Genomic DNA, 11,830 nt, shown 5'->3' on the forward strand with positions numbered 1-11,830 from the left:
AGTAAAATGATGGTCCAGCTAGTGGTTTCAGTATCACTTAGGCTGCAATTCTGAGCCGCACTTACTCGGGACTAAGTACCATTAAACATTAAACTTTTAAGGAGCCGTGCATAGGCACATTTCAGGCACTGTTAATCATTTGCCTGAAATCAAGCGTCAAGATTAAACCATGAACCACAGTGCAATTTTTTTATATAATAATATTATAATAGCCTTAGATTATATTAGTAGCATAGCATCATAAATTTAAAGCTGTGTTTTCCTGTGTTTATCTATTGCTAACATAGTATTAATACTAGCACTTGTTGAAATTTGCTTCTCATCCTTACATTAGCATATGTAATTTGCCTTAAACGCTATAGATATTGTACAACCTTCCCCAACCATGTGTCTTCCAGATGTTTTAGAGTACAAAGTCCCAGCCAGCATTGGCCAATGGTCAGGGATGATGGGAGTTGTAGTCTAAAAGATATGGAGGGCACCAGCAGATGTGGGAAGGCTAATATAGTAGATATGAACAGACTCCTATTCAAAGAAGGGAAAGAATTAAAATTTGCGCTTTAGCTTACCTGAAACGTCTCAGACAAAAATTATTCATCTACTGCTTTATTATATTTGCCCACTTTTACATTTTTATTATTTTTCATTATATTTAACTTCTATTTTAGGATGGCCAGTCTTCGATTTTAGAAATTGTGGAACCTGAGCTGCATCAGATTCAGAGGCAGGGAGGCGGATTCCAGTGGATTCCAAGAGATTCAGGGATTTAAATAACATACCTGGTTTCCCTTTGATGTTTGGGTCTGATGGCCATTTTGTAATTTATTGTGGTTTGGGGTTTTCCTAACGTCAATACTTTGATCTTGTGGTGGGGGATGAAATGTAATATCACACACGCACACTGTGGTGATGCCTGGTATTCTAATGAATTTATTTGGAAATTAGATGGGATATACTTTAAAAAATAATAATAAACAACAGTGATAACTCCCCCATGGGACAGGCATGGTAGGCTGACCTGCCCTTCCATTCCAGCATGTAGCAGAGGTCATGCAAAGAGGTGGGTGGTTAAGAGCTCAAAGCTCCTGATGTCACCCACCTGCTCCTGTTTCTTGTGGTTTCCCCACCTCCAGCTGTGCGGAGCCTTAGGAGGACATCTATAGAGGAATCACACATTGGTGCATTTCCCATCATTCAAAATGTCACTGTGTCAGATCATTCCCCCTTGATCTGCATTCTCACCAGCTTGATCTTTATGAACAAGAATATAGAGGAATTGTTTGAGTCCCTAAATATGCCCATAGTCCTAGCTGCAAATAAAGAGAGCAGAAAGAGGAGCTGGCAACCTTAGCAGGGCCGTCTCAAGCTGGTCGGGCACCCTGGTGCCATGGCGCAGAGATCGCTCTGGCGCCCCCGCCCTGGTGGGTGGGTGCAGCGCGCAGCATGGCTTCTGCGTGGCTTCGCCGCGCAGCGCCCTCCTGCCGGCCCGGCACCCTGGCGCCCCATGCCACCGAGACTAGAGCCGGGCCTGAACCTTCGTTTTCTTCCAAGACCAATTTTAATTTGCCTTACTCTACAGTAATTTCAAGCAGGTCCTTGTTGTCTAGGAAGGACTCCAAGCAGGTGTCTCCCTACAATCTTCCCACCACTTGCACAAAAGTATGTTCAGAGAAAAATCAGTGGCTATTCCTTGAGCATAGGTGGCACAAGCTGATGGATAATGGATTGACGATCTCTTCCCAATATGGATGTTTAAATGTTTTCTGCAAGGTTAGGCCTTTTAAAATCACTTTCATGGTTGGAGCATCTCTGTGTGCATACAGCAGAGCAGCCCTCTCCATTTAAGTGATCAAGCAAGACCTTGTGGCCATGAGAGCTCCATATGTACCTTGAAGTTCTCATGGCAACAAGAAGCCACAAGATCAGGGATCAAGAGATTACATGGAGCTTTAAATCAGAAATATCATTGGAATGGGAGAATGGGTCCAGGATTATGCAGGAGAATATAAAATTAGGTACTCATATGTTGTCCATTATATATGACCACTGCCCTCTTAATAGCCACCATTAGCTTTAATATACTTTTAAATTTTCTCTAAGCATTTCTCTCTAGGCTTATCATTGAAGGATACTGCGGCTTGCTCTAAGTGTCTCTAAAACAATGTTCTTTGCCATTTCTTCCACTGCCCTGCAAATAGTGGAAGACAACTTCAGGAAAAGGGTCTTGGAACCAGCTGTATAACCATTCCAAATTCTGCCTAACGTTGGGCACTTGTGCTCATACTGTACAGCAGGAGGGAAGCAAACTGTGGCCCTCCAGATGTTGTTGGACTCACATCAGCCCCAAACAGCATGGCTAATGGTGAAGGAGCTGTAGTCCAATAACATCTGGAAGGCCACAGGTCGCCCAACCCTGTTGTAGAGCAGGATTGGCATTCTCCCAGGGTGAGACATGAGAGCTACATTGCATACTGGTGATATTGATGTGCTGGCTTCTATGTTCTTGGCTGGAGGAGGTGAATTCTCAGCAGTAAAAATATGTGTGCAGCAGTGGCACATGAGGGTTGGCAGCTGCACCCTCCTGGCAAAGCTGTACTTGCCACAATGAGGATGGAGCAGTGCTGTGCTTGCTTGGATTGTGAAAGGACAAAATGGCAGAGAGGTCAGGGCAGCTCTGGCTGGGTGGTGGTGACTCCACAGTTGCACACAAACGTGTTGTCACCACCAGTCCCGAGCTCTGCTGAGCTCGCCAGCATCTTGCCCTGTCTTGGCAAGCACAGTCCTTTTGCCACTCTGACCCTTCGTACATGCTGTTGCTGCATATACGGAAGGAGACAAAAAAAATGTGAGGGCTGCCACCCTTGGGAAGCTGGAAGAGTCGTAAACAAGTATGAGGGTGAATCGAGAAGACTAGGAGCTATGAGGTGCCTTCTTGGAGGTTCGCCACATGGCAACCGCAACAGTGTGGGGAGGCAGAAGAGGGATGGGAATAGTGGGCCAAGCTACATGGCTAGAGGCTCCCTAGACGATTCTGGGTGCCACATGGTGAACTCAGATGTGGCTACCACGTGGTTCCAAGTAACTGGCCAACCTGTCCTGAGGTGTTATGCCTTGTGGAAGTTCTGCCTCTGAAGGTTTGGGGTGCTGAGGGAAAATACCCTCAATGGAGCCTCCCTTGCATGGAAAGAGGTAGCAAATGCACACTGAGGTGTTTTTTTTCCTTCCAGATTGCACCTGATTTTCCTAGACTGCACAAAGCGGAAATGGCAGAACTGTTTGAACAGTTGGTCTTGAGGCCCTGTCCAACGGCCAATTTTACCAGCCTCTGGAACCAGCCCTGTCCTACAATGCTCCCGGGACCTTCTTTGCAGTCCACCTATTTCTGAGTCAGGTTTGAGCTTTGTGACCTTAAATAGAAGTGGCCCCATTTCCCCCCCGCCATTTTGCAACCTTATGTTTATATGTTATATTTATGTGTCTGCATGTGTGTAAAGAAAAAACCATTTCCACTCTCTTTCTAACACGAGAAATTGTAATATCAGAAATGGCACTCTGGCCTAGCTGTCAAGTTTTCCCTTTTCTCGCGAGGAAGCCTATTCAGCATAAGGGAATTTCCCTTTTAAAAAAAGGGAGAACTTGACAGCAATGCACTCTGGATAACTTCAGCATTCTCTGGAAGTGATGAGAGGAAGCATCAGCCCCTTGCATTTCCTCTCCCCTTCCTTCTTGAGTCGGGGTGGGGGGGTGGGGAAGAGACACATATTAGCCTAAGGAAGGGACAGAATGAGCATCTCTCCATGCAAGCTGTATAAATGATCTCTCCTCAGACCAGACATGGGAGCATGAAGAATGGAAGCATATTCCTCATGCCTTGTCAATGCTTCGAGAGAACATCTATGGTTTCCAGGAATTCATGTACTAAATGCAAAAATACTGCATTTTGATGCAAATGAATGCTGGCAGTTCATTCTGGGCCTTTTAATCTTTATTTTTTATTTGTTAGGAAACCAAGTTCCTTCATGATTTTTTTTATAAAAAATACCATACTCAGTTTACATTTTATATAATCCAAAACACATCCACTTGGGGGGTGGGGAATCTAATTCCACCTGAGCAATCCCAGCATCTTTGCCCTTGGAAACAAGTTCTTAGTCTGCTTTCAGTTGTCAGGGCCTTCTTGGTGGCAAGCCTGCTCCTTCCCAGATGAGCGGGGTATAAATAATATTTTATTATTATTATTATTATTATTATTATTATTATTATTATTATTCCCAGGGCAAACGCCATGACCTTGTCACTTCTGTTTTTAAAGAAGGCATGTTTCCTTCAGCCGGTGTTTGATGAATGTGCTATGCTGAAACTGTTTAGCAGCTGATGGTTTTTAACTTTAATTATTTTTATTTAACACTATCTTTACAAGTTTTAAAATGGTTGCATCTTTATAAGTTTTAAAATTCACTTTGGGAGAACAGTGAGCCCGAAAAGGCATGCATTTTTTTTTTTAAAAAAAGCCCCACTATGTTCAGTGGAGCTTACTTTCAAGTAAATCAATTAGAGCCAAACTACACACAATGTTTAATGCATAGTTTGCTCTTGAGTGCAAATTGCCAGGGCAGAGGCTCCATTGGATGGGCACCTGAATGTGTGTGTGGAGGACAGTAAAGGTAAAGGTAAAGGGACCCCTGACCATTAGGTCCAGTTGTGACCGACTCTGGGGTTGCGGCGCTCATCTCGCGTTATTGGCAGAGGGAGCCGGCGTGCAGCTTCCAGGTCATGTGGCCAGCATGACAAAGCCGCTTCTGGCAAACCAGAGCAGCACACAGAAACGCCGTTTACCTTCCCACTTGGAGCGGTACCTATTTATCTACTTGCACTTTGACGTGCTTTCGAACTGCTAGGTTGGCAGGAGCTGGGACCGAGCAACAGGAGCTCACCCCATTGTGGGGATTCAAACTGCCGACCTTCTGACTGGCAAGCCCTAGGCTCAGTGGTTTAACCCACAGTGCCACCCGCGTCTCGTGGAGAACAGTACGGGGCTTTAAAAGTTTGCCCCACACAATGGGTCCCAGTCTGAATCATGAAACCACACCTGCAGCTTGCATTGCTGGAGGAAATCTCCCATTCACTTCAATGGTAGTTTTTATCTTTATGCAAATTGCAAGTGAGGGAGTCCCAATCCAGATCGGGACCAAATCTAAAAAAAACCAAAAACCCTAAACACACGCCACATGCCAAGGTCCCAATTCAGATCTGCCCCCCCCCCTTCTCCCTGCTGTTCATTTTTTGGGGAGGGGATGGGAAAGCTTGCACTGAAGCTCAAGTCACAAAATACCATGCGTATTTTGGCCGTTTACCTTATTGTTTGTGATAGCTGACGTGTTGCAAAGCATGGCTCCTAACTGGGCAGAGGATGGTTTTTGTTTTGTTAAAAACTGTTATAACCGCCGAGCATGAGACGACTTGGCCATTTTTGACGATCATTAATTCAGCAAACCTGACTGCAGTATTTCCCCCTTGGACATAAATGCCATCAAAATCAAATCAATGAGGTGAGCTTCTAATCACTGGAACTCAGGCGCTAAGCTCTTTTGCTTGGAACCAAGTTCAATGGGCCAACTTCCAATTAACTGGGCTTCTAGATATAGGTAGGTTAGCCGTGTTGGTCTGCCGTAGTCGAAACAAAATAATTTTTTTCCCTTCCAGTAGCACCTTAGAGACCAACTAAGTTTGTCATTGGTATGAGCTTTCGTGTGCGTGCACACAAATGCTCATACCAATAACAAACTTAGTTGGTCTCTAAGGCGCTACTGGAAGGAATTTTGTGTGTGTGTGTGTGTGTGTGTGTGTGTGTGTGTGTGTTTTAACTGGGCTTGTTAATGCTGATGGCTCTAGCCTGTCCTGCAAGGTGGGCAAGAATCACAGGTGAAGAAATTAAGTGGCCAAGCCCAGCACCTATCACAACACATTACATCTGGCAGCCTATGTTGGGACAAAGCTGCATGGGTGGGTAGGTGTTTCTTCCCTTACAGCTCTTGTCTCATGAGAAGGCCAGGTTGGCCAGCAATGTACTGGTCTCCTGGCTCTGGTCACTAGATTCTATCAGAATCTGTATTGGAACCAAAGGGACACTGGATAGCTAACCTACCTTCCTTGGGCTTTCTCCATTCATGAAGCACACTGGATGAAGGAATAGCAGGATCTCATGCATTTTCTGAACACACATGGCTTGCAAGGGATGACAATGCTAGATGCCTGGCTGGGAGGTGCAGTAGGCCGTATAATGCTGCTGTATGGTCTGCAGGCCAATTACATAGCAGAGACACCACGTGGGGAGATTTCCGTGAGCAGGCTGTTCCTGGGGGGATTCTCTCTCGCCACCAGTGGCAAGACACACCAGCACAATTTGAATTTGTGCGTGTACCTGTGCGAGAAATGAAGCATTTGCTTACCATAGGTCCGGGGCCAAGATCAGCTGATTTGGACATGTCATATTGAGCAGCAAAGGTCTGTAGGAGTTAAAAAGAGGATACGTCATAAGGAAGAGCTTGATCAGAATTTAAATAATATGTACTCTAATCCGAAATGGAAATGAAAATAAATGCAGGGTAACAAATTTGCATTCCTATAACTCAAGGCCTTCGTGCTTGTTTTTAAAACAACATCATGAATAAGAGGTTGATTGAAGGGAGGCAGAAGGAATCAAAGTAAAATGGAAAAAGTTCCTTCCTTCCGTAAAGGTTTCTGTATCTTCAAGGGTGTTCCTACCTATGGATCTCAACAGTATTTCTATACATGCCTGAGAAGACACAGCTAAAGATCATGGTCCCTGCTTTTGACGTGACAGGCTTTTACGAGCTGCTTAAACATTAAGATGCTTCAAGACATCACCAATCAACTTCAGTAAAATAAAACAATGGATGCCTTACTCCGCCAAGACCGGGTGGGCCTGGGGGGCCTGGGGGGCCTGGGGGACCATCTTCACCATCTCTGCCTGGTGAACCTGGTGGACCCTATGGGAAAAAATGCATCATGTTAAGTTACAAAAATATATAAATAGCTACCGAAGATTTCAAAGCAGTGTCGTCATTTCAATTACAAATATATGAGTCAGCATAATCGAAACAGCTGGTGTTTCTGTACTTTACAATGTTGAAACCACTTAAATGTGTCACTGTTGCTTTTAGCCAACTAGAAGATTTAGTTGTGTGATCCTATGCATGTACGTATATTTAGAAATAAGCCTGTGAGTTCACCGAGGCTTATGTGCAGGTAGGAGAGAAGAGAATTGCAGCCTTAAAGGCCTTAACATGGGAATGGGGAACCTGAAGCTCTCCAGATGTTAGAATCATAGTGTTCGAAGGTACTCAACAAAGCCGTTCCCCATCCAGTTTGAAACCATACCAGAACCTGCTTAGCTTTGCGAACGTGCTAGCTGTTTTATTGTTTGTTGTGTTGATGGATAACAAATCCCATCATGGCTGACCATTGACCATGAAGGCTGGGGTTGATGGGAGTTGGGAGTCCAGCAACATCTGGAGGGCCACAGCTTCCTCATCATGGGCATAACATGTGGAAAAGGCTGAGCACCTTAACATTTTGTCGGCATATTATTGCTAGGACTTACTGGGTGACAGTCAACTAAGTTTTACTCAAAGCAGGTCCATTAAAATTAATGGATATAAGTTAGGTCCATTAATTTCAATGGATCTACTCTGAGAAAAATTTAGCAGAATACCACCCATTCACATTATGTTACGCCTTTAAAAACTTCATTAGTGCATTGATTTGAGGCCTGATAAGGATTCTAGCACATATTGTTAGAGAAGGTTGTCCCTTGTGAGCTATCATACAAAGATTCTCATTGTGCTAGGGAAGACCTTGCCATGCTAGGATAATGACACTGTAGTAACCTTTTAACTGTCTTTAAATGAGTACATGTTCTAACTCCATGTTATCTGCTCTCTGGCTTTGGAGAGGTCCAAGCAAGTTAATTACTTTCCTGATTTCACTTAACTGTTGCTTGCACCCCATTTGGTTGAGCAAGTGGGTTTGCAAAGACAATAATCACGATGATTTTCACATACAGTATATAAGAGTGGAGACTAATTAGTTTGCACAAGCCTTAACTCTAAGACTGATGTTCTTAAATTGTATAGATCTCAGCAGAACAAACAATCATGCTAATTCCCATTAGATGAGTAATATAGTTCCAGACGATATTAGTTGAATGAAAAGAAACCTATGAAAGCATTGTAACTCAATGCACTCTCTGTTTCATGGTTTTTCAATCATCCCGTTTTGCTACAACTGCCAAAGATTGCACTTATCAATTCCGTGCTAATCAAAACACTGCAAATTCTGTGTTTAGCTGTGGGTAAAAAGGTCAATTTTTACTAAGCCTATTTAGAGCCTAAGAGCATTATTCCAAATAACAACAAGCATTCCAAATATCACTGGTGTGATTTAAATAATAATAATAATTGTGGTCCACATATTAACCAGACAACCCAGCATCTATTCTAGTAACAAGAGGCTAGACTAGGGTGGAATCAAAATCAGAATCTTTCCTAAACTGGTTCCGAGTCATCAGATATTTCATGATGTATGGAAGATACTTCTTTATCAAGTATCCATCTACAGACTCTTGGATTCAAGGCGGCCTCCTACACAATAGTAAAGGAATCTTCGTGTCCTTAATAACTAAAAGCATGAAGTATTCTGAACAACTCGGAAAGTGCCCATATCTGACAGTGACCATTTTAAAACAAGCAGACATGCATCTCACACAGCACAGACGATTAAAGGCTAAAGGCTTGGTTCCTTACACATTGTTAGTCCTAAATCAGGCCTCCAACCACCAAGTCAAATCCAGCACACAAGCTATTCATGGCAAGTACCAAGTTTTGGCTACCTAACCTAGGCCTTCAAAACTTATGAAGGAGGGAGCTCTTGTCAGACACCTGGTTGCTCCTTAATGAACTGTGACAAGCATGGTGGATCACAAATTGTTTGGGCTTAAACATGCTAAATATTGAACAGCAACGGTTACTTCATTCTAAGCTACTACCGAGGGGAGAACAAACCTCGAAGCAAGTATTGGAGGCCCAATTTTTGGCAGGGATGTTGTCAGGGAAAGACTTTGAGGGCAAAAATCCAGGGCCCCACTCAGAAGAGAAGGACCACCTCCCCCAACATATTAGGGGTCAATTAGCACATTTTGAAGTGAGAGAAGCAAGACACTTTATTATCTGAGCCCCTCCTCCCTGTAAGACTATTAAATCCAGAATCTAAAGCTACTTAATTGCACAAGTGATACGTAATGTATTACCAAATTGCCCTCATAGTGCTTCACATTTTACAAGGTAGCAAACACCTGTTTTCCAATTCATTTGTTCACAGGGCGGGGTGGGGGGAGTAATAGGATCAACTCTGGCTCCCTGACACATTTGTCAACTTCATTTGCTCTACACACACACACACACACACACACACTGTGTTAAGTGGACTCTGGTTACTGAGCAACTGCACCTCTAAGGCTTCAGCGATACACATTCATTTACCTCTGTGTCAGAAATCCCACAGGCAATTTCGACCCTATGGATCAATCTCTGAACACAACCTGCTTTCCCCCTGTTCCTTCCTCTGAACCCTGAAGAAGCATTGCACCCAATATCCCAGAGAGGGGCAATTGTGTGGCATCACCTGTGCAATGAATGAGTTAAATGGTTCTTCAGAGAGATCCTTTTGAGGGAATCGGAGAGGAAAAACAGTGCTGGTGTGTCGGACAATGTGCTTGCAGCAATGGACAAGCAATGGACCTCAATTTCCATTCTTGATTTTATAAGGTTTTTACTTAAGTGACTTTGCTGGTGGATGTTATTTATTCACATAGGAATTCCAGAGCCACGAGCCTCTACTAATCATACTGTGGTTTTATGATTGCTTTTTGGAAAACCTATTACCTGCAAATCAGTCTCAAGACACTTCAACGGGAATAATAACCACTTCAACCATATGCAATGGACCCTTTGAAGCATTCAGGAACATTTGCTGTCCAAATTCTGGCCTCACCTAAAGCTACACAGCCCTCCTGACCCTTTCCAAATAGCGCCCATAGCATTCCCCCCCCCAAGTAGATGTGTTCAGTTGTACACAGTGCAGTCTCATTTGTATGAATTCTCACAAGTTGCACACAAAAATAGCCATAACTCTGAACAAGGGTTGGTGGGGTGTGGTACAACAGAGGTTTTTCGCTTTAGACCATGCTCTTCCTTATTCACCAGGGCATGATTTAGATATAAATATAAATATAAATCATGGTTCTTTACCCTGTCTCCTTGTGGCCCTTTTTCTCCTCTGGGCCCCTGAAAAAGAACAAAAAAAATGTAAATGAGTGTTCCAAGCAATCGTTTTAAGTGCAGAAACCTATGGTGTTAAAAAGAACTGTCTGTTGATGAAAACAGCAAAACTAGTGCCTAGGTAGAACTGAAAGGAGTAACTATCCAGAGAATGAACACACTCTTGCTTTCAGTGAAAACCAAGAGGACAAATATGCATAAATAAAAATGCACTATTTATTAGTTAAGTGACAAGCATGCACTTATTTTCACATTTGAGCTGCAATCCTATTCCAACTTCCCTCAGAGGAAACCTGAAAGGAGCTTATGCCTGAGTAGGATTGTGCTGTTCATTTCAAAACCAAACACATATATTCCTCACAAATACTTAGTAATTTGCAAAATGATCCGACATCCATAAAATCGGAGAGTCTCAAGAAGAATGCTTTGGGCTGACTCTTTTTCCTGTGCGTACCAGATCAGCTTTCATGCTGATAAAACTATGGCTTCAACCCACTTACACATAAATCCTAAACACAGCAGCTGAAGCCCAAAAAATTCAGCTAAATTTACAGAGCTGTATCCAAGTCCTACTCTTGAGTAGGCCTGCAGAAATTAATGGAAGCTACTAATTTAGGTCCATTCATTTCTAGGAGTCTACTCTGAATAAAACTTAATTGGATTTTCACCTAAGGTTACGTTTCGTTCACAGTTACTTTGGAGTAAGCCCCAGGGAATTAAGTGCAATTAGCTTCCGAAAAGAGATATATAAGAGAAACTGCCAGTGTACTACTAAGCGTCTCAGCTGAATTCAAAAGCAAATTCACCTGAAATTAATAGCATTTACTCCGAAGTTCAGGTTTTCAGTTTGGATTCTCCTGACAGTAAAAAGGACCTCTCTTCAGAGGTAAGCCCCACTAAGTTCAAAAGGTCTTTCTACTACGAAATGAATGGTGTATTAGATTGCAGCCTTTCAAAAATTCTATTTTTATCATTTCTGGGTTCTTTAAAATTGTAGCAGACACCTAGGAAGAGGTAATTCCGTAATCCTTAAGAAAATCCCTTAAAATGTGCTTACCCTCCGTCCTTCCGTGTCCTAAAAAGGAATGAATATGAAGTTAGAAGAAATCTAACATTAGCAATATTGCTAGACTCAGCCAAGTAATTTTAAGGCAGAGCAACTTAAACAAGCGGTGGGGAGTAGGGAAAGAGTTATTATACAAGTTAGTATTTGCTACATCATGCAAACATGATATTAAAAAGTCATACCTGAATTCATTCATGCTTTATGGGTGCAAAGATGTCTTTAACAGGCTTTAAAATAGAGTTGTGACTCTCCAAAATTGCTGAGCATGCAAGAAACCTCTGGCTACTGTGCAATATCCTCTTAATCTTACATTCACCTATGAAAGTAGCCTTTTAACAAGAAACTTGTTAACAGGAAACTAGGGGTGGGGACATTTCTGGGCATTCCTAATGATGCTAATCTGCAG

The 11,830-nt window shown here is 42.9% G+C and overlaps 1 protein-coding gene across 1 annotated transcript in view; it reads right to left on the reverse strand.

Annotated features, from left to right (window-relative positions):
- Nucleotides 1-11,522, reverse strand: part of COL1A2 (collagen type I alpha 2 chain) — a 61,778-nt gene extending 50,256 nt beyond the window's left edge. Inside the window, exons 1-4 of the mRNA XM_035128748.3 lie at nucleotides 11,416-11,522; nucleotides 10,329-10,364; nucleotides 6,927-7,010; nucleotides 6,450-6,506 (exon numbers count right to left, since the gene is read on the reverse strand). Of these exons, the coding sequence (XP_034984639.2) occupies nucleotides 6,450-6,485 (36 nt within the window). The 5' untranslated portion in view covers nucleotides 6,486-6,506; nucleotides 6,927-7,010; nucleotides 10,329-10,364; nucleotides 11,416-11,522. The remainder of the gene's footprint in view (nucleotides 1-6,449; nucleotides 6,507-6,926; nucleotides 7,011-10,328; nucleotides 10,365-11,415) is intronic.
- Nucleotides 11,523-11,830: the final 308 nt, after the last annotated feature.

The sequence above is a fragment of the Zootoca vivipara genome, chromosome 11 (assembly GCF_965207765.1).
Source record: "Zootoca vivipara chromosome 11, rZooViv2.hap1.1, whole genome shotgun sequence".
NCBI lineage: Eukaryota > Metazoa > Chordata > Lepidosauria > Squamata > Lacertidae > Zootoca > Zootoca vivipara.